Source organism: Coniophora puteana (assembly GCF_000271625.1).
Source record: "Coniophora puteana RWD-64-598 SS2 unplaced genomic scaffold CONPUscaffold_20, whole genome shotgun sequence".
NCBI lineage: Eukaryota > Fungi > Basidiomycota > Agaricomycetes > Boletales > Coniophoraceae > Coniophora > Coniophora puteana.
In genome coordinates this window covers 61,695-83,107 of record NW_006913072.1, presented here as the reverse complement: position 1 = coordinate 83,107, position 21,413 = coordinate 61,695, and the positions used below count along the sequence as shown (strand labels likewise).

Genomic DNA, 21,413 nt, shown 5'->3' with positions numbered 1-21,413 from the left:
CACAAGACGACGGGATCGGCCAGTTTGCTAAAGCAGAATTGTTCGAGTGCGAATTGTATTGAAATAGTAGAATACATTGACCAATCGGAACGTGCGCTGGTGTCAGCAGCTACGCCATACGGAGGGGTCCACCTAATTTCGGTCCATTCGGTCCATTCGGTCATAATCGGTCAAGTAGGTTTATTACCATACTTGGACGGTCGCCTCCGAAGCACCTAAGTCTCTCCGCCAAGCGAGCCAGACCGTGTCACGTGACAGCTCCTAAATTGCCGGCCCCTTGCCATTTTTGGGCCTCCCGGAGGCTGAACCCCTCGGGAGCTTCTCTGCTCGCCTCCGGCTCGCCAACCCCTCCATATGACCTATCTGCCCTGGTGTCCCCTCTATCGATGCATTTTCGAGATCCAGAACTCTACGTCCCCTAACGTCCAAATGTATTCTCTAGACAATTTCCCGATATGTTAAGCCCTTGGACTTTTTCATCTATAAGAGTGGGCCAATCGTCGCCCAAATCTCCCAGTCCCTCATCGTCTCCCCTCCCCTCGCCTTCCTCTTCCTCACCCCTTATCATCATGCGATTTGTAGTATCCCCACGCACGAGGGCATCGTCGTCGATAGGAACAAGAATTATCGCCAGGTCAGGGCAAGCGAGTCCGCCAAGACGCCCGCAGAGCTCGCACTATTTCTCCGGCCTGACCGGCGCGTCATGACAAGCTCGTCGCGAGTATACAAAGTGGCGCGCTGATGCGCCATTGCTATTGACCTGTTAATGTATTGTGGTACAGAAATGATATAGTATTCCCCTCCGTTGCCGTCTCAATGCCGAAGGGTAACGGAGGCGTTTCTTGTATAATCTGTATGATATGTATTCACACCAGTGATGGTTAAATACAGGACTCCCACTTCGACGTGCTACCATGCTCATAACATTTTTTATCAGAATGTCCAGCCTTGCAAATGGTGTTCAACGCTTTCCAACTAATCAGGGAGCTACCAGACAGTGTTCCACTGCTTTTACGGCACAGCAGAGTCCTATGTACTCTCACACCGCCTTCTCCGCCCAGGTTCGCATTGTTTCCCCCGGAACGCAGCGCGGCGCTTCCTCGTAACCCGCAGCAAGGTTCATACGTCTGAATAAGAAGAGCATAAACCCGGAAACGTACCCCACGTTAGACATTAATATCAGGCACATTCGGAGGTACTGCTTTTGAAAAGCCCAGATTTTCTCCGAGGGAAAGCGGGCACACAGTGATAGACGAAAACAAACTCGAGGGCCGCCGAAGGATAGTATCTTGAAGTCGTATCTAATCATCGACAACTATCGGAGAGCTGAACGTTCCTCTACGCTCCTTCTCATCCTGCGTGAGCTGGTCAGCCTCTTCTCGCCGTTTACGCGCCTTTTCTCGCAGAGAATTTGCCATTTCCTCGAACTGTTTCGCTTCCCCCTGGAGATATTCAGCAGGATCAATGCAAAGATCGTCTGGAAGCAATGAAAGCACGCACAAGCAGCTCATCGTACCGTGACCGTGGCATTTCTTGATTGATGGCCGTTTCTGTCTGTCTTCTGCGTGCTCTGCCAGGTATGGCGGTTGGCTGTTCTTCTGTCTTGACGGCCGGTTCGTCCGTAGCTTGCAATGAATGAGAGCTGTTGGTTTGGGCTTGACCTTCGATCTTCACCTTGACATTAGGCTCGTTCTTGGGTTTAATCTCCGTGTTGTTCCCGGTCTCAGGCGGTACGACATCTTGGCCTGTTGCTGGTGTACCGTGATTTCTGGTACTTGCCGCAGCATCGTCTTCGTTTCTGGGGAGAAGCGAAGATGAGATTGGTTGGGTAGTGGTTACCGGAAGTAGTTCCTCTTCCAAAGTTACTGGAGCGACATCTTCCCGCTCGTCATGGGGAGTTTGAGCGTTCTCCAGAGAATAAGCTCTGGCGTGTGTTGGCGACGAAGTCTGTCCTGGCACTGAGGCCTGTTGCTCAGGTATATCCATGTACTGAAAGATAGATGGTTTAGTGAACAGCTGAGGCAGACGGTCGCCGATAGGCGAGTATAATGTTTACCTCCAATTCGGAGCTCTGGGATCGTCGACGGCGCACGTCAGCATCACTTTGTTGTATGTTTAGGTTTTCAGAAGTGCCAGGTGCCGACGTAGGATCAACCTCCATGGCATTAGGTGTTTCTACACTGGGGTTTGGTTACTGGATTCGGTACCAGCTGTGATAGGAATCAGTAACACTTACACTAACCCGGAAGGCGGCCCATCTGGCTCGTCGTCTTCCGATCCGTCGTCAGGCGCAATGTCATTGGCTTGAAGAACCTCTGGAGCTCCTCGTGTTATTCTGATATGCAAAGTAAAGCGAGAAGTGCTCGCACCGAGCGGTCTATAGCGGAACACTACATTCAGGGGTGGCTCTGACTCGTCAGCGATTTCATAGTCGTTTACCGCATATGGCTTGTGAGCTTTACACATTCCTGCGCTGTTCCCATGAACAAGGGCGTCCTGACACCAAAGCACGAACATGCATACTGTGTGGATTGAACTGCACCATTCTTGATTGCACCCTTTCTGTAGCGCTTCTTAGGCACCTTCTCGGCGATGGGTTTCCCTCCGCTACCAGTACGAATGGCCTTTCTGATGTGCACGCGGATCTCTCCGACATGATCTGCTTCATCATTGTCGACGTCTCCCCCCTCATCTGACATTGATCGTTCAATGTGGCTCGCTGAACGTCTAACAGCAGCCGCATGACGCACCTGAAAACTGGAGCTCTTGGAACTGGAAAGGGTAAACTGCGTACGGATTGTCCTCGCCGACTTCCCATCCCTTCGCGAATGTTGGACCTTCGGAGTTGGGCTCAATGGGAGTTACTGTGTCCACCTCCGGGTTGCCATCCAGGTATATCTCACCGACATGAAGGTCGAGTTGATCCGGACTAATGCATTCGAACACAACCCAGTATTCCTATGAAAGGCAAAGATTGGCACTTTCTCCAGGGGGATCCAGGAAGTTTTGTGACGCTACCTCGCCGACCTCGGACGCTATCCACCCCGTAACCTCTTGTTGATCTTCGCTCGTTGTCACGCCAAACTCTTCGAGAATGTAATCCCCTCTCCTACCCGAATGGTGACTTCGAAGTATCCAAGGATCATGTAGAACAGAACGGGCGTCTTACTGTGGATAATATAGCTGAGGACGTGTTGCAAGCGTATTGCAAGGTGTTTCTTCGTAGAGCAGGTCGAAGGAGGTCGCGTCGAACAGCCAGTCGCGCCCGTGGGAATCTTACACCACGTGGCATTCCCCTGTTTCCCCGACATTCTACGGTTCTCACGTCATCGTGTCCTCTGCCTCGAGAGTCCACTCTTCCTTTTCGCCTACTCGCATTCTCTCGTCCAAGCCCAGTTTACAGCGCTCTTTAACTCAAATATACGGCACGATGTCCGAAGGAATAGCAGCAGAACTAAAAAAGATCCCGCCGGTGACACGGTTCATCGCGGGGTCGTCTCTCGCCATCACTGGTGCATCCGCGCTGGGCGTCATCTCGCCGTACAACCTCGTTTTTGTGGCTAGCCAGGTTTCTCAGCGGTTTGAGGTGAGCTTTTTATGCTGCGGGAATATGCCTGTGAGGACGTGGTGGCTGACGAATGATCTGGCAGGTGTGGAGGGCGTACACGAGTTTCTTCCTTGGACGTGAGTTTGGGCTTTGGTTGGGTGAGGCGGACTGCTGATTGGCTTGTGTGTATAGCTGCGCGGCTGGATTACATTTTCGAGTTTTTCATGCTCTTGTGCGTATTTTTTTCCTCGTGTACATACGTCTGGCGTGGTCCGCTCATTTTGTCTCCAGCCGCACCACCGAAGGCATCGAAAGCCAGTACTACCAAGGCCGCTCAGCAGATTTCGCCTGGCAGGCGTTCTTCGCCGCCCTCGGAATCCTCGTACGTACACCACACGCACTCCACATCCCGCGCACGTCCAAATCCTAACGCATCAACGCCCCGCTGTAGGCATCCAACCTCCCCCTCCGCTCCCTCCTGCACAACCGCGCCTTCCTGCACTCCCTCGTCTACCTCCAATCCGCACTCGCCCCGCCCGGCGCCCAAGCGTCCGTCATGGGCCTCGTCACGATTCCCCTCGCATACTACCCGTACGCGCTCCTCGCGATGGACCTGCTCATGGGCGGCACTAGCGCCGCGGCGCAGGCCGTCTCGGGCATGCTCGTCGGGCACCTGTGGTGGTGGCTCGTCTGGGGGTCGGGCACGGGCGCAGGTGCGGCGGAGACGGGCGCGTATGCGGGGTGGGGGCGCGCACCGAGGTGGCTGAGGGAGTGGTTTGGGGAGCGGGGAGGCGTGAGGGCGGGTAGCGGGGGCGGGGATAGGGCGTATAGGGCGTATGCGCCGAGGGATAGGCAGCAGCAGCAGCAGGGGGCCGGGTATCGGTGGGGCTCTGGGCAGCGTCTGGGGAGGGGGTAAGGGTTTCGAGAGGTGCGGGGTGGGCATCCGACGCGAGGGTGTGTTATGTTTTTCTTGGGAATGTCTTAATAAATACAACGTTTCTTGTTCACGTCTCCAACGAATGCTATGGTATCGCACATGCTGCCCTTCAGTCCTTCCGGCCGTACCGCTCACGATACGCCTCCATCTGCTCTAGCTGCTCCTCGCGCCCGCCCTTCTCCCTCACCCACGCGATCAGATCGCGCATCTTGAGCACACTCTGCACGCGCCCCTCTCCGCCCACGAGCCTCTCCACCTCCCTTAGCGTGCTGCTCCCCTCGGCGTCCTCCGCACCGACCTCCTCGCGGTCCAGCAGCTGCAGCACACCCACGACCTCGCCGCCCTCCGCGCGTATCTTCTCGATCGCAAGACGCACCGCCGTGCCCGCCGTCATAACATCGTCGAGCACAACGACGCGCTTCCCTCTAACGGGCACGCCGACGAGGCTCCCGCCCTCGCCGTGCGCCTTGGCCTCTTTGCGGTCGTACGCGAACCCGACGGCGCGCGCGAAGGGCGGCGCGGCGAGCACGAGCGCGGTGCACGCTGCGAAGGAGATGCCCTTGTAGGCGGGCCCGAAGAGGACGTCGAAGGCGGGGAGGGAGGAGACGGAGGCGGCGTAGGCGGTCGCGACGGAGGAGAGGATGGGGCCGGTGCTGAGGAGGCCGGCGTTGATGAAGTACGGGGAGATGCTGCGTGTGTTTATTGTGGTGTGAGCTCAAGGGGGTCGGTGGATGGTGGGATGGTGTGGGGAGGCGTACCGGCCTGATTTGAGCGTGAACGTGCCGAACTTGAGGGCGCCGACGTCTTCTGCGTGCTGCAGAAGATCCTTTTGGTACGAGGTGAGCTCTGTGGACATCGTTGTAGAAGGACAAAGTGGAGGTTTGGTGACAAGAGATAACAAGATGCACAAAAATTATCTACGCGCTCGTCTGATTCTTAGATTTGCCTTTTGCAGCGAAAAGTCAAAAAACACGTGTACAAGAAAGACGCGTCGCGTCGCGCCTCCCAATAACTTTCCAGGTACAAAAGCACAAAACAAACAAACATCACAAGCGACTACTCAGCCCCTTCTCCAGCACACACAACAGCACACCCTCGCCCACAATCGCGCCGACCTCAATCCCGCGTCCCCGACGGACGACATCCCCCCCTCGCGGCGCACGCACCGCCGTCTCCATCTTCATCGCGCTCAGCACCGCAACCGTCTCCCCTTCCTCTACCCTCACAGCCTTTGCCTCCGTCTCTTGTCCCTCCTCTGAACGAGCGGCAGTATCAGCGCGCAGAAGCGCCGGATGCAGTTCGACGATCTTCCCGCCCAGCGGCGCGCTGACGTGTGCACTGTCGCCCGGCCGCGCGAGCTCGTAGTCTGCCATGCTCGCGGCCGTGGCGAGGCGCGCGAGGTCGAAGTGCACCGCGGGGTGGTGGGATAGCGAGGAGGAGAGGGTGCCGGAGAGGTGTGAGGGGAAGGTGTTGTGTGCGAGGGAGGCGAGGGTGATGGTGTGGCGGCCTGTGGGGAACGTGTCGGTGCCCGCGGCGGAGGCGGGGGAGGGGACGGAAAGGGAGAGCTGGAAGGATGTGCCGGGTTGGATGGTTATCCCGCCTTGTGGATGGGCTGCGTCTGCTTGTGATGCGTTGCTGGTTTGGCCGGCTTGTGACGGGCGCTGTGGTTCCAGTCCCTTGACGCTCCGACGCTCCAGTGCACCTCGACCGAGCCGCAGAACATCTTCGAGGTTTCGCTCGAGCCATGTTGTGTCGATTCCGTCCTTTGCCCATGCGGGATGCGCAAGCACACCTGCTAGAACATCCGCGTTCGTTTTAACTCCACCGTTGTCACCACCAGTACCAACGCGAAGCTCCCTCAAAGCGCGCAAGGCGCGCGCAGTGGTTTCTTCCCAAGTCGCGCTGTGAATGATTATCTTAGCGAGCAGCGCGTCGAACTCGGTGCCAACCTCCCATTCCGTCTCCCGCTCGTCATCCTGGTTGTTAGGAGTGGCAGTCAACCACGTATCAACGCGTACACCGTGCCCGCCCGGCCACCGTACACCGGATGCGTGTATGCGGCCGGGAGAGAGGGCGAAGTTGCGTGAGGCGTCCTCGGCTGTGAGACGCAGCTGGATCGCGTGCCCGCGGGGTTGATGCTGGAGGGGTATGATGGAGGAGAGGGGAGGCGGAGAAGGGAGGGAGAGAAGCAGTTGGGTGCGGACGAGGTCGATACCGGTGATTTCCTCTGGGTGGAGGTTAGCACTTGGGGGATGATATAGGCGTATGGGGAAAAGTATACCTGTGACGGTATGCTCGACCTGCACCCGCGGGTTGATCTCGAGGAAGATGTGTTCGTGTGTTGAAGCGTTGAGCAGGAATTCAAACGTTCCGAGTCCCCTGTATTTCAGTGCCTTGGCGAGCTTGACGGACGCGGCGAGGACCGGGTCGACGACATTTCGGGGAAGGCGCGAGGGCGCGATCTACCAGTTCAAGTCGTTGAAACACACGCCTGGATAGTCGAGGTCGTACGAAGGCGTACCTCAACGACCTTCTGGAACCTCCTCTGCACGCTACACTCCCTCTCCCACAGATGAACCACTTCCCCATTTCCATCACCCACAACCTGCACCTCAACGTGCTTCCACCCCGGCCCAGCGAGCGCCTTCTCGACAAACACACGCCGCGACGGGCTCTCGCCGACACACCGCTCGAACGCCTCCTCCACCCCTTCCTCCGACGCGACAAGCCTGATCCCGCGCCCACCGCCTCCGTCCAGCGCCTTGATGATAACGGGGTACCCAACACCAGCGCCGCGTGCGAACGCGCGCACGTCGCTCGCGGAAGATACGAGCGCGCCCGGTGCGACGGGGACACCGTGCGCGCGGGCGAGCTCGCGCGTGGCGAACTTGTCGGATGCGATGCGGAGGGTGGACTCGGCGGGGCCGATGAAGGTGATAGGGATGGTAGGTGCGGGTGCGTCGACGAGCAGGTGCGCGAGGGCGGGGCTTTCGGAGAGGAAGCCGTAGCCTGGGTGGACGTGCGTGCATTGCGTGCTGTTGTAGGGTGTTTGTGATGAGGAGGCGGGGGAGAGGAAGGTGTACGCACCTCAGAGCGATGTTGAGGATGCGTTCGGGTAGCATGTACTCGGCGGCGGAGGCCAGGTGGACGGCTTCATCGGCGAAGGTGGCGTGGCTTGTGTCACCGGAGGTGTACAGGGCGACGGTCGTCCATCCTAGCTCGTGGGCGGCGCGGATGATGCGGATTGCGACTGCATGTAGGCGAGGTTGAGCGTTGAGTCGATTAGCGGATGTGGGGACGTACTTTCTCCGCGGTTCGCGATGAGCACCTTGGGCATGTCGACGGCTAGGCTTGGGCGAGTCGGCTTGGCTGGTGGATAGAGGCCTCAGCAAGATCAAAGGTGCATGTGGGTGTTGTGGGAGCGTGGGGTGTTGACGAGGTCATGCTTCACGATGGTCTGTTCTGAACAGGCATGCATGACCTGTGATAACCCAGCACATATCTCTCCCCGACGTCCACCAGGGTCTATCGAGCGACGAGGATGTCAGACGGAACGAAACCCAAGAGCAAGGACGAGGGCGTGAAGGATGACGGCAAGGACTGGAAGGTGAGTTCGTTCCCCCTATCCCCGGCTCTCATGTCCTCGCTACCCCGCAACCGCGCTACGTATGCTCCACCACACCTGAACTGACCTCTCGGCGTACATTTATCAACTACGGCGAGCATAGCCAGCGCTCGCCGAGCTCGACCACGTCCACTCCCTCGTGCGCACCGCCAACTCCAACGACCCAGGCTACGCGCGCCAAAAAGCCGCCAACAAGCTCTGGGTGCGCGAGCGCCTCGACGCCCTCCTCGACGCGCGCTCCTTCTCCGAAGTAGGCTCTGTCACCGGGACGCCGGTGTACGACGGCGATGGGAAGCTACGCGAGTTCCGGCCTGCGTGAGTTCGCCTTTGACACAATTCCTGGGATGTGTGCGGTGAACGAACGGGTTGGGACAGGAACGCTATTATGGGCTTTGGGAGGGTCAACGGGCGCCGTGTATTTGTTACGGCGGACGATTTTACTGTGCGCGGAGGGCATGCGGATGGGGGGATACAGATGAAGGCGCCGGCGGGCGAGGTGCGTGGTTTGTCCCTTTGCTGTGCGGGGGGCTTACTAGAGGCGATGTAGAATATGGCTTGGAAGTCCCGTGTACCACTGGTCTGCGTTTACTTTTGGATCATAGTCTGATATTATTCTCACTTCGAAAACACCATAGATCCGCCTCCTGGACGGGTCAAGTGGAGGCGGAAGCGTCGCGACGTGTATGTTCTCATCTGAGTAGTCCTGCCACGCAGTTCCACTCATTTGCTTGTAGATCTCACCATGGGCGCGACGTACATCCCACTCCTCCCTGGGCTTAATCAAAGCATGTATGCGCTGTCGACCGTCCCCGTAGCTAGCGCCCTGCTCGGACCTGTCGTCGGGTTGGCAGCCGCAAAGGCAGCCATGAGCCACTTCAGGTATGTTACCCACACGCATCATCATCTGGCATCTAAAACTTCTGGCATGGTCCAGTGTAATGGTCAAAGGCCTCAGTCAGGTCTGCCTCTCAGCAAAAGCACCCGCCCGCAAACCGACTAACTAGTAGAATACCACAGCTCTTCGCCGCCGGCCCACCCGTCGTCCGCCAAGCCACATTCGAAGACCTCTCCAAAGAAGACCTCGGCGGCTGGCACGTGCACGCGACGAACGGCACCGTCGACAACGTCGCCCTCTCGGAACCCGACGCGTTCGCGCAGATCGCGCGCTTCCTCTCGTTCCTCCCGCAGTCCGTCTTCGAGCTACCGCCTCGCGAAAACGACGGCGGTACTGCAGATCCGGTGGACAGGCGCGAGGAGGCGCTGGTCAGTGTTATACCGCGGCGGAGAGCGCGCACGTATGATGTCAGGAGCATCGTGCGGATGGTCGTTGATAAGGCGCAGGATAAGGAGGGTGAGGAGGGGTCGACGTTCTTTGAGATTGGGGCGACGTGGGGGCGGGGGGTCGTTACTGGGCTCGCGCGCCTCGGCGGGTGGTCTGTGGGTGTGCTGACGAGCGACTGTACGGTCGGCGGAGGCGCGCTGGATGCGCTTGGGAGTCAGAAGGTGGCGCGGTTTGTGGGGATGTGTGATCATTTTGGGTACGTTGGTGTTTTATCCTGCTGGGCATTATCGAAGGGCGGCGTCTAATGTACGAGCGTTCTTGCCTAGGTTACCGATACTTAACCTCGTGGATCAACCGGGGTTTGCAGTTGGTACGTCCGCCTCACACACCTTTGGTGAACTGGAAACCTATAATCCGCTCCGCCACATTATAGGGTCCGCAGCCGAACACACCGCAACGATCCGCCACGGCGCCTCCGCAATGGCCGCCCTGTGGAACGCGAGCGTACCCCTCTACACCGTCATAATGCGACGCGCATTCGGCGTAGCAGGCGGCGCGTTCGCCGACCCCTCAGACGGAAAGAACACGCGCGTGGCTTGGTGCGTCCCCACTCACCCCCTTCTGCCCGCCCCTTTCTGGGTGAACTGACGCAAAACGCAAAACGCACAACGCAGGCTCGGGCGACTGGGGCTCGCTCCCGCTCGAAGGCGGCATCGAGGCGGCCTACAAGCGCGAGCTCGACGCGGCGCCGACGCCACAGGCGAGAGAAGTGCGCATGCAGGAGCTGCTAGACCAGTTCGAGGGCGTGCGCGCGCCGTTGCGCACTGCGCGCCAGTTTGGGATCGATGAGATTGTCGATCCGAGGGATACGAGGAGGTTGGCTTGTGAGGTGGGTTTTACTTTGTGTTTTTTTTTTGCCTTTAGTCGTTGACGTACATCGGTTATGTAGTGGGTGGAGCATGTGTACACGGCCGTGTTGCCATCTAGGTTGGCGGTGAAGCAAGTTGCCTACGGGTGGACAGGTAGGACGCCGGTGGGGCAGGGTTACAAGTTATAAGTCAAGAGATGTGGCATTCATACATGATTTTGAGCCTGCTACAAGATGATGATAGCAAGAGGGATTGTCTATTCTTTGAGATCGTCCCCGAATGCTTCCTGTATCATCGACGTGAAGTCTATTTGAGATGCACCTGTCCTCTTCCAGCATCTTGTGCTATTAGACGAGAAAGCACATTCGCGAACTTGAGCCAACTTGAGCACAGTTTGGACACCTAACCTCTCAACGTCTCTCATAGACAACGGCTCCTTCCTTCGAGCGATGTCTTGAAATGAAGGGATCTTCCAATCGGGTATGTTCAGATCTTGAGCGAGTCCTGCCCTCTCCACCGGATCCTCGGCCGCCAGATTCCACAGTTTTTCTTTGGCATAGTTGCTCAGAGCCGTCATCTCCCAACGCTGTGATAGCTTGTACACAGCAACCCACGCTTCTATAGTGTTCGGCTCGGACTGATTAGGATCTTCTGCATGTCTGAGTGGTATCGCGTCAGCCAGTCCTCATCCGTTTCAAGGAAGATATCTAGACTGACCTGGAAAAAATGGCTCGCAGGAGCTGTTTGAAGTCCCAGACCTTTGTGCCCTCCAGTACAATAGGAGCACTATTGCTCGCACCCTCTCCATCATTGTTCGGACCAACGGGAAGCTTGAACATGTCCCGAAATACGGCGGAGGTTTGTTGCAGGATCACGCGTGGGACGCAGAACAGCGTATCTTCCACCTGTGCTGCGACAATAGATCGTGTCAGTACCATGGATTTGTGGCGCTGCAGCATCTGGTATGCGTAGGCAACTTAAAGGTGCTGGCACTCACGCAAATCACGACATTCTGGAAGTAGAAAGTATCGTCTTCTGTCCGAATGTCGGCGCAATTCGTCGTCATGAGTTGAGGTAGTAACAAAAAGTGGGAAAATGGTGGGCTGGGATTGAGAGTGCCACTACTGCGTACTTCCCCCCTCCCCCCTGTTTTCTCACCCCTTTTTACCGGTGACTGGTTCAAGCGCAAAACGCAGGTTCTTGAGTGGCTGTGGCTTGCTGCCGCTCGGATGTGGCGTCGAGGTGGCCTACAAGCGCGAACTCGACGCCACACCGACGCTGTAGGCGAGAGAAGTGCGCGTGCGGGAGCTGCTGGCGCAGTTCGAGGGTATGTGTGCGCCGTTGTGGAATGTGCATCAGTATGTGATTGATGAGATTGTCGACCCGAGGGATAAGAGGAGGCTTACTTGTGAGTTGCGTTTTACTTTGCGTCTTTTTTGTTTTTCGATTTGGTTATTGACGTACATTGGTTATGTAGTGGGTGGAACATGTGGGCCGTGCACTGCTGTATTGACGTCCAGGTTGGCAGTAAAGCAAGGTGTTTATGGGTGGACAAGTAAGATGCCGTTGGGACAGGGTTACAAGTTATAAGTTAGGAGATGTGACATTCGTGCATGATTGTGCTACTGGCTGCTACACGATAATGATAGCAGTAGGAACTGTTCAGTTTTCCTTGAGATCTTCCCTGAATACTTGCCGGATCCCCCGAGTGAAATCTACTTCAGACGCATCGTATCTGCCAGACACAGACCAATAACACCCGTCTCCAGCAGATCGAACACCTTCGCGAACATGAGCTAACTTGAGTACCGTTTGTATACCTAACCTCTCAACTTCTCTCATGGACAATGGATCTCGTCTTTGGGCAATTTCATTGAAGGCTGGGACCTTCCACTCCAGAATATGAAGATCTTGGGCAAGACCCGCCCTCTCCACAGGATTCTTCGCCAAATCCCACAGCCTCTCTTTCGCGTGCTTGCTAAGAGCCCCCATCTCCCAACGTTGTGATAGCTTGTAAATAGCCGTCCACTCTTCTATCGTATCCGGATCCGACCGGTCAGGCTTTACGGCATATCTTGAAGATGTATACATAAGTTAGGTCTGATCCATCTCAGGTAGTATGAACGGACCTGCAAAACAGAGCTCGCAGCAGTTGCTTGAAGTCCCAAACAGTGACTCCATCAAGGACGATGGGGTCCTTGCTACTTTCGCCTTCTCCGCCATTATTTGGTCCAGAAGGAAGACTGAACATGTCGCAGAAAACGTCGGAGCTCTCTTGTAGGACCACGCGTGGAACGCGAAACAGTTTATTTTCAACCTGTACGGTGACCGTACCATGGTCAGTGTCATACGGTCGTGGAGCTGCAGCGTGGTTGGCTCTGATATGATACTCACCCGGATCACGACGTCTTGGAAGTAGAAATCATCGTCTTCAGTTGGGATAGCGAAACTCATCGTGAACGTGAGGGGTTAAGAGGAGGAAAAGGGGTGATGGACTGTGATCAAGGGGGAGATTACGTACTTACGTAAGGTGATGAATAGATAGCACGTCAGGCGCCTCAGGTGCAGCCGCACCTTCCTGATAACTATCTGGGTGTCAGAAGAAAAAGTTTCTTGCGACCTGTGTTCGAAGTCGTCGCAGGTGTTCAAAGAAATCGAATGTTTACAGCATTTAAGCAAGATAATCACTGCGCTCAACTATTCCAACTCGACCCCAGCCATTAGAGAAAAGTTGATTTTGCCTCAGCGTTTAACGTTTAACGTTGCAACGTTGATCCTTGAGGTAGGCACGAGGTGATAACGGTTTAGGGCCGGCCTGACCTGTGCGCTGGGCGTCTGTCCCTGTTCGTAGTCACTCTGGTATACATCTCCAGGACTGATCTCAATGCATGCGTAATAACCGAGAGGATGGTTGATACAAATTTAGGTCCAGGCGAGCAAGCAAACTACAGATATGAGCATATCGCTCGCAATATTGTCTCTCGGGCGCTTGTTTTTGAGGACCACAAGAAACGTTCTAGTAGCCTGTCAGGCGTCCGCGTCAAAGCTGATCGATGATCTTGCATGAGCATGTCCTCAAACTTGCATCAATTTGCTCCAAGTACTGTTCTTGGAGCCTTCGCGTTCTTTTTTATGATTGCGACGAGGGCGCAGAGTTAGCTTGGTACCCAGAAGGCAAACTCAGCCACTTTGACTGGAACAGGACGTCCTTGGGGCATCATCCATGCTGACTTGCCAAAGCTAGTCGCACAGTAGTACATTCTACATCAACTGCACGTTTACCCCACTGCAGAATTTAATGCCCTATATCCTGCCCTCATCGATCATCGAACACGTCCCGATCAACTGTGGCGTCACCACACTCCCACATATGGACACCGCAATTGAAAATTGGAGTTTGATCATGGCCGTTGCGGTAAACCAGGTTTACTCGTGCTCAACCATCGGTCGGGTAGCAGGTCTCTTTGGCGATCGGCGGCTCCGACGCTTCCATCCGACAAGCGTAAACCTGCCCTTCATCGAAACACGGGTATGGGACCACATATTTTAGTTCATTTACTGGTGAGGTTGTACTTAGGATCTCTGAACACCAATATTAACCAGGTCCCTACAAACTTGCAGGATCTCACTACAAAACCACCGGACGACAATATTTGGTGAGTACTTGGATGGCTTTTAAGGTAGTGCGACGTGAGATTACGCTCACACCATATAATCATCCTTAGAATCCGCGTACAACATTCCGCATGGGTAATAAGTCCAGACATGAGGATATGTTCCGTAGCAAGGGTTCGACGTTGATTGTACGTGAGACTGTCTTTTTGATGAAATTAAGATAGCCTTGCGCTGGCGGCATTGCTTACTAGCTTTGGGTAATCGGAATTATAGGCAGCCTTGCCAGTTACACGTCTTCAAGGACTCCGCTTTGCGAGTCAAGAACCACAGCTACAGTTATTCGACTTCGGTACGCTTGAGGTGCATATCTTTCATTTTGCCTAACCTGAATCGTAACACATCCCTAACATGTGAAAACTCTATTCACCAATTCGTCCTACTCCATTGTCTTCATATCAAATCTCAAGTTCTCCAGCAAAAATTCCTTCGAGTGCCGAGGTAAAGTCTAATCTCGATGCACCCCTGCTCCCAACACATTTGGCGCCCTTCAGATTGGTTGCAATACCTTCACGAACGTGAGCCAGCTTGAGTACTGTATGAATTCCCAGCCTTTCGACTTCTCTCATAGACAGTGGCTCGGCCCTTCGTACGATCTCCTGGAATGCTGCGACCTTCCAATCAAAAATGAATAGGTCTTGAGCGAGACCTGCCTTCTCCACCGGATCCTCCGCCAAATCTCCTAACCTCTCTTTTGCATACTTAGTCAACGCCACCATCTCCCACCTCTGAGACAGCTTGTACACGGCAGTCCACTCGTCGATGGTTCCGGGCTCAGATTGGTCAGGCTTTGCGGCATACCTTAAGTATGTCAATATATAAACAACAAATAAAATTAATCCATCTCCGACATTACCTGCAGAACAGAGCTCGCAGCAGTTGTTTGAAGTCCCAAACCTTGATACCATCGAGGATGATAGGGGCCTTGTTGCTCGCACCCTCTCCATTATTGTTTTGACCGGAAGGAAGGCCGAACATGTCGCGGAAAATGTCGGAACTCTGTTCTAACACAAATCGCGGAACGCAAAACAGCGTGTCTTCCACCTGTACAATGATTACAGGTTGCGTCAGTAAATATTGTGGTGTTGCGGCGCCTAGCGCGACCTAGCGTACGCAGGAGGTGCTACTCACGCCTATCACGACGTTTTGGAAGTAGAACGTATCATCTTCTGTCTTGTCGACAATACTCATCGTGAATTGGAGTAGCAAAAAAAGGGGATGATTGAGGCTTAGGAAGAGATTCTGTGCTTCCGATGTTGGGAGATGAATGAATGGACAGTGCGGCGGCCCCTGTGTGAGGTCATACACAACAAGTCTGGTCATGGGTGCATGGTGATTGATCACCTTGAGAACACAAGGTCATCATCCCATGACCACCACAAGAGACTCACGAGATATTGGGTTCTCGAAGCGACTTGGACATCAAAGGGATAATATGGTGACGAAAGACGCTTGATTGCGGCTCGCTGGATTGACTACATTCTCCATCGATGCGAAAGCTACAGCACTGCGCTCCAGTCTCTCACTGACTCGGGCAAGAGAAACAGAAACTACATGCCAGAGTCTGAGTGGGCCATGGGAGTCAGCGCGACAACTTCGTTCGGAATTGTAAACGGCTTTCATGCATATTTACTCATTTATATAAGACAACACAAACGGCTACGTTTCTTCTTCAAGAAGTTGTTGCAATGTCAAGATAGTAACTATTGTACTCAGCTTAAGCGATATTAGCGCTCATCTTCATCTTGACACCTTCCGTCTCGTTCGCAGATCATCCGTCGCTACTCACTTCGCCTCGACTCCCTGGAAAACTCAGCGCTCAGGCTTCCCTGCGGCCGCGGGATGCCTCTGTGTCCGTAGCGTACTAATTGCTGACCTGCAAGACTGCTCGGTGCGTGGGCTCAAGCGTATGTCTGTTGTTCTTCGACCGAGGATAGGCTGAATGAAACCACTCACTTGGACGATTGGACGAGAAAGCTGATTGGCTTGTGGTTGCTTCGCGGACGGCCGGACGGCAGTCGCCAAGTCACCAAGTTATTAAAGTGCTAAATGGTGCTAAATAAAGAACTGCTGCGCTTACTTCTCTGCCGACCCTGCACGGCTTGCACACGCGCTCATCATGCTATGTCCGGTCCGGAAAGCGGGTTACATGGCTCGCGCTGCTCGTCGTTCTCTGGAGGAGCTCGAAGTCGACGAGGAGGGCATAATGTATATGCCACGCACCTGGAGATTCTGTCCACCGCAATTGACCTTCGCGTTGCCGATCGCTGGGTATTATAATGCGACCCTGCGTTGATGTCGCGATGCAAGCACGTTCGCGTCGAAGGCTTTGTAATTTTAGTCTTCGACTAACCACGATATTGTGGAGCATTGCTGATCGGAGGTGAATGCTTTCACAACTTCTGTGCTTCGGACTTACCACCTTCTCCCACAGCGTATAAAACCCTCAGGCGCATCGTTCCATCCTCCCTTTTTCCATCTCTCTCTCGTCGCACCAGCACACATACTTGAACCCGTCTCTGTCTCTATCTCCCCGTCGTTCTTTCACCTTCCATCCTCACCAACCCAACCCCAAACCAAACCATGTTCGCCTCCGCCGCTCTCCTCATCTCCCTCGCCGTCGCCGCCGTCGCCACGCCCTTGGCACACACTCCGATCCGGAGGGCAAACGACACCGCCACCGTCCAGTTCACGCCGTACAACTCCGCCTCGTGCCAGAACGCCAACACCGAGTCTGCGACACGGGCGAAGACGTTTGTCGTGACGGCCGCTCACTGCGTCACGCCTGGCTACTCGTTCGTGTCGTATATTGAGCAGGCCAACCATATGGCGACTGTGGAGCCTTGCACGTTCACCATGTTCCCGCAGGCGAACTGCGCTGGTGCGTCTGCGTTTTCTTCCTGCCTTGGTTAGCGACTGGTTTCAGAGGATGATGCTAACCTTGCTGTGCTACACAGGAACCGGTGTCTCCGCCAATCTGACCGAGTCCTCCCAGTGCGAGACCGTTAGTGGCCAGAGCTTCAGACTCGACTGCAAGGTTTAAGCCATCCAGAAGGGCACAAGAGGGGTTATATACCGTCTGAGTTGAAGGAGGACGCTGGAGTTTTTCGCCGCGACGAATAACCTTACTGATATGCTGGTCTTGCCGGGAGACGTACCCACCTTCGTTTTTGTATACCTTCGTTTATAGTTTGCTGTCGGTGCTTTTGGCAATACCCAGATTTTTGGAATCCGTCTAGCTCTCCGAGTAAAAGACATCAGTTTCCGTCTGAAGGGACGGTTGTTGGAGCAAAGAGAAGGTTTGGGACTAGAGAGGGTGATCGCAGCACCTTGCGGACTCGGAGCTCCTTGAAGCTGACTCGCCACTGGCGAATGGCTCCTGCATACGGATCCAAGTAAGATCCAAGGTACGATACGACCTCATATCTTGTCATCCAGAAAGCTTCTTGTAGACTTGATGTCTTTAAACTAGCCAAAGGAGGCTGCACGAGCGATGCGAAGAACGAGAGGGACTCAAGTGGGGGTAGCTGAGAGACGTTAGAGCGACTCGGAGTTGGGCTGAGCGAGGTGGCAAGGTAGATATAGGAAGCCGAGTTGCCGCCATGATCAACTTTATGAGCGATTGGACTTTAAGCAACGAAAGTGACAGGCTGTCGGCTGCTGTCAGCCATATTGTCAGGCACCGAGCGGGACGACAGCGCCAACGTGATGACGCTGCAGAGGAACAAGGCAGGAGCCGGACGTTTACTCCAACCCGCACGACACAAAAATGTTGGCCGCTATCGTTGCTGTCCCACCCCTGAACGTTGAACACCCCTCTTCGACCAACCACGCATCGTCCATCTACACGAGCACTATTAGTAGTGTCTTGATATCGCCAGATGCGTAGCTGAGCACCATGCCCTCCCTCCCAGCCATCATCCCCGGCCTCTGGCTCTCCTTCAACCTAGGCACGAATCGGTCCGATCTCGAGAGAGGCATCCGCCGCCGGGATTACCTCTACGATGACGACGACGGCGACGATCACGCCGACCCTCCGCCCATTCGCGAAAAGACCTCTCCCACTGCTGGACCCACCGCAGACCGCACCCTCACCGCCTCGCCAACCCAGGACGAGACTGCCAAGACGCAGAAAAGCCGCAGAGCCAAGCGCAGCCAAACCGCAGGCTCTCGCATCGACGCATACACCCCCTCGTGGGTCGCCCGGCTCAAGGACTTCCTCTTCCCCTCGCTCACCGCGCAGGACGTCGAGACCTACGCGCCGTACTACCGCCTCTCGCCCATCATCTCGGGCGTGCTCATCCCATTCTCGATCCTCCTCGAGATCCCGGGCGTCACCGAGCGCTGGTACATCACCACGGACGATGGCCACATCGTCGACACCAAGCCCAACCCTGCTATTCTCGATGTGGGGCTCGCGCTGAGCATGGCGTGCGCGGTCGCTGCGAATGTGACGCTTGTGTTTAGGTTTTTGGAGAAGAGGGTGAGGACGGCGACGATCTTTTGTGTTATATTTCTGTCTACGCACGGTGTGTCTCGCTTTTCTAAGAGGGTTGAGCGTCTTCATGATCATCCTTTAGATATCATCAACATCATCGCTGTCACCGTGTTCGGAGTGGAGCATCGTTTCGACGATGGGTACACGTATGGCCAGTCCTTCTGGATGACCGTCTGCTCAACAGCAGTGTCGACCCTCACCAACATCTCCCTCATCGCCGACCTCATTCGGATCAAGGACTTTGACAAGCATGGTCAGTCAGCCTGCTCTCCCCTATATGTACTCCCCTCTGACCTTCCCCTCCCTCCCCCTTATTAACGTGACAGGAAGCGGCCTAACGCGCAAACAACGCTCCCTCGTCATCCTGAACATCGTCCTCTTCTCCTACCTCGCCCTCGGATCCCTCATCATCGTCTTCCTCATGGAGCTTTCCTTCGTCAACGCGCTCTTCTTCGCCGTCGTCTCCATCGAGACCGTCGGCTTCGGCGACATCACCCCACAGACAACCGGCGCACGCATCTTCACGTGCCTATACTCCGCCTTCGGAATCATCAACGTCGCAGTCGTCGTCGGGCTCTTCCGCGAGACCGTGCTCGAGGGGCTCGAGGTCGGCTACCAGCGGCGGCTGAACGGGCTCCGCGCGCGGCGCAGGCAGGGGCAGGTGCGCAAGCGCGCGCAGGCGCGGTGGCGGGAGGCGGTCGCGTGGAGGCTGCGGAACCAGGGATCGCGCGTGTGGGTCAGGGACGAGCACGAGGGCAGGCCGCGCCGTGCGCCGGTGATGCGCGTGCGCGATCAGCTGGTGGCGTGGTGGTATGCGCTCCCGAATGTGCGCGATGCGGACGGGGCGAATCATGCGAATGGGCGGAGGCTGAATCTGGAGGCGCTGGAGCAGAGTAAGCTCGAAGGGGCGGCGATGGAGGCGGGTATGCCGCTTGATATGTTGCTCCCGCCCGAGTTTTACGAGCGCCAGCGAGAGAAGGAGCGGGAGCAGGAGCGCGTGCGGGAGCTCGAAGGGGAGACGCAGAGTGTAGCGGGCATGCTCGACGGCGGAGGCGACAACGCGCTTCATGCTACGGAAACGCCCAACGGCCACGACCACGCACAGAACCCGACATGGAACATGCTCAACCCCGCGTACCAGCAGAACGCGCGACAGGCGCCCGTCTCGCTCACGGGCCGTCGCATCGGCACGATGGCGGGCATGCTCACGCGCCTTGGGCTTGCCGTGTTCGAGATGGGCGGGCCTGTACACGATGGGGCCGCCGGCGACGAGTTGCGCGAGGTGGAGGGGGATGACGAAGAAGGCGGGGACGCGAGCGCGCCGGATCCGAGCGAAGATTTGTTTGGTGGTGCGACGAGCGACAGTGCGAGTACGGACGATCTAGGCGCGGAGTACCATCGCGTGGTGATCGAGACGGAGACGAAGGCGTTTTATACGCGGTCGACGGTCGCTTGGACAGTGTTTATCCTGTTTTGGACGGTTGGGAGCGCGATTTTTATGGCGACAGAGGGGTGGTCTTATGGGATTTCCTTTTATTTCTGTGAGTTGCATTTTTTATTTCATAGAGGGAGCTGGAGGTGCTGATGGAGGGTGTTGGATAGGTTTTATTGCTTTCACGACGATCGGCTATGGCGACTATGCGCCAACAACTACCACAGGCCGGTCGATTTTCATCGTCTGGGCTATGCTTGGTATCGGCACGATGACGATCCTCATCTCCAGTACGTCTCATCCCCCTTTTCTTCTACTAAAGCCAACCCAAACCCATGTCACACAGTCGTATCAGACGCCTACTCCTCGCAATACAAACACATGCTCAAAAGCCGTGCATTCGACAAAGCCGTCTCGCGATACCGCAAGCGCACCAAAGAAGACTTTGACGAGCGCGTGCAGGAGCTCACAGCAGCGCGCGTCGCGCCCTCCATCCGCTTCCACCCGCACACGAGCGACCCGACCCTGCTGAGAGCGCGCGCGAGTGCACAAGCGATCGGCCAGGATTCCTCCTCTACCACCGTCGACAGCGCCTCGGAGGTGTCCTCTGCGACCGCCACTGCGACCGCTTCTCCGAGCCCTTCGGGGTCGGGATCAGGCTCAGCGTCGGTGTCGATACCAGGCTCGCTGAACGAGGCCGAGGAGCAGACGTACGCCGACTCGATGGAGCGCCTGCGCCACACGCAGGGGCCCATCGCGCCCTTCTCGGCGTCGCTCGCGCCCGCGCACGAGCGCGCGTTGGAGCATGCGCAGCGCGCGCTGGAGGCGCTGCCGCATGCTGTGCTGGCTGAGGCGCGTGCGTTCCAGAAGTACGTGCGGTATGTGGGCGACGGCGGGGAAGGCTCGGAGGACGTGGCGCCGGGGGCGGTTGAGCGGGACGAGGGCGTGGAGGAGCGGTTGAGGGTGATGTTGGATGAGGTGATGGGTGATGCGCAGGGACAGAGGAGTAAGGGCGGGTTCGGCGGTGCGAGGACGAAGGCGGATATTTTGAGGGATCCGGAGGCGAGGAAGACGTTATTCACGTTGAGTGTGGAACGTGGGTTTCGTGTCTTTTGCGGTTGTGTTGTTCCTTTCTGACTTGTGGTGTTTCTTTGTCAGGCTCGCTCAAAGAGCTCATGAACATCGCCGAACACGCTGTCGCTGCGCTCAGTGAGCGCGACCGGCTCACGGGCATGATTGAGCATGAGAGGCAGTTGACGCAGGAGGGAGAGCACAGTCCGCGCCGCACCGCATCTCGCTCTGGCTCTGGGCCTGCCGCTGGTTCTGGCGTTGCCACTGACGGCCTCCGTACGGATGAAAACCTGGACTCGAAAACAACTAACAATTACACCTCGAACGCAGACCCAAGTCCGAGTTCCTGATAACGCACGCAACATCTTGGGGATGCATCCTCGCTTGTACGACCTGGAACCCATCAATGGCATGAAACATTTACGCATATTCCAACATCATCTTATCAATCTTCGTGGGTTGATCTTTTCCACCCATCTT

General features: G+C 56.0%; 7 protein-coding genes across 7 annotated transcripts; 3 read left to right on the top strand and 4 right to left on the bottom strand.

Moving 5' to 3' along the window:
• Window positions 1-984: 984 nt before the first annotated feature.
• CONPUDRAFT_147711 (uncharacterized protein) lies at window positions 985-2,909 on the bottom strand (the record flags this gene model as incomplete). The annotated part of the gene is made up of 7 exons (XM_007777165.1): window positions 985-1,442; window positions 1,501-1,989; window positions 2,093-2,180; window positions 2,237-2,335; window positions 2,524-2,692; window positions 2,751-2,874; window positions 2,904-2,909. The coding sequence occupies 7 exons, from the start codon at window positions 2,907-2,909 to the stop codon at window positions 1,302-1,304; spliced, it is 1,116 nt and encodes a 371-aa protein (XP_007775355.1). The 3' UTR covers window positions 985-1,301.
• Window positions 2,910-3,419: 510 nt separating this feature from the next.
• CONPUDRAFT_85836 (orotate phosphoribosyltransferase) lies at window positions 3,420-5,345 on the bottom strand. The gene is made up of 6 exons (XM_007777164.1): window positions 5,243-5,345; window positions 3,999-5,173; window positions 3,839-3,929; window positions 3,740-3,779; window positions 3,651-3,684; window positions 3,420-3,586 (listed from the first exon to the last, which is right to left on the bottom strand). The coding sequence occupies exons 1-2, from the start codon at window positions 5,338-5,340 to the stop codon at window positions 4,594-4,596; spliced, it is 678 nt and encodes a 225-aa protein (XP_007775354.1). The 5' UTR covers window positions 5,341-5,345; the 3' UTR covers window positions 3,420-3,586; window positions 3,651-3,684; window positions 3,740-3,779; window positions 3,839-3,929; window positions 3,999-4,593.
• Window positions 5,346-5,530: 185 nt separating this feature from the next.
• Window positions 5,531-7,821, bottom strand: CONPUDRAFT_67490 (uncharacterized protein; the record flags this gene model as incomplete). Its single annotated transcript, XM_007777142.1, has 5 exons — window positions 5,531-6,711; window positions 6,766-6,946; window positions 7,006-7,519; window positions 7,572-7,698; window positions 7,788-7,821. The coding sequence occupies 5 exons, from the start codon at window positions 7,819-7,821 to the stop codon at window positions 5,531-5,533; spliced, it is 2,037 nt and encodes a 678-aa protein (XP_007775332.1).
• Window positions 7,822-8,025: 204 nt separating this feature from the next.
• Window positions 8,026-10,448, top strand: CONPUDRAFT_93870 (propionyl-CoA carboxylase; the record flags this gene model as incomplete). Its single annotated transcript, XM_007777163.1, has 11 exons — window positions 8,026-8,091; window positions 8,213-8,424; window positions 8,485-8,605; window positions 8,745-8,790; window positions 8,844-8,988; window positions 9,044-9,068; window positions 9,127-9,647; window positions 9,718-9,761; window positions 9,825-9,992; window positions 10,066-10,280; window positions 10,341-10,448. 11 exons carry the CDS (start codon window positions 8,026-8,028, stop codon window positions 10,446-10,448), a joined length of 1,671 nt encoding a protein of 556 aa, XP_007775353.1.
• Window positions 10,449-10,516: 68 nt separating this feature from the next.
• CONPUDRAFT_67386 (uncharacterized protein) lies at window positions 10,517-14,979 on the bottom strand (the record flags this gene model as incomplete). The annotated part of the gene is made up of 4 exons (XM_007777136.1): window positions 10,517-10,919; window positions 12,399-12,577; window positions 14,469-14,733; window positions 14,798-14,979. Coding segments are annotated over 4 exons (1,029 nt in total), but the record flags the coding sequence as incomplete, so codon positions are not given.
• A 1,536-nt stretch (window positions 14,980-16,515) lies between these two features.
• Window positions 16,516-17,166, top strand: CONPUDRAFT_170071 (uncharacterized protein; the record flags this gene model as incomplete). Its single annotated transcript, XM_007777162.1, has 2 exons — window positions 16,516-16,813; window positions 16,890-17,166. 2 exons carry the CDS (start codon window positions 16,516-16,518, stop codon window positions 16,973-16,975), a joined length of 384 nt encoding a protein of 127 aa, XP_007775352.1. The 3' UTR covers window positions 16,976-17,166.
• Window positions 17,167-17,830: 664 nt separating this feature from the next.
• CONPUDRAFT_160035 (uncharacterized protein) lies at window positions 17,831-21,283 on the top strand (the record flags this gene model as incomplete). Its single annotated transcript, XM_007777161.1, has 6 exons — window positions 17,831-18,461; window positions 18,513-18,683; window positions 18,757-19,971; window positions 20,033-20,152; window positions 20,209-20,958; window positions 21,021-21,283. 6 exons carry the CDS (start codon window positions 17,831-17,833, stop codon window positions 21,281-21,283), a joined length of 3,150 nt encoding a protein of 1,049 aa, XP_007775351.1.
• Window positions 21,284-21,413: the final 130 nt, after the last annotated feature.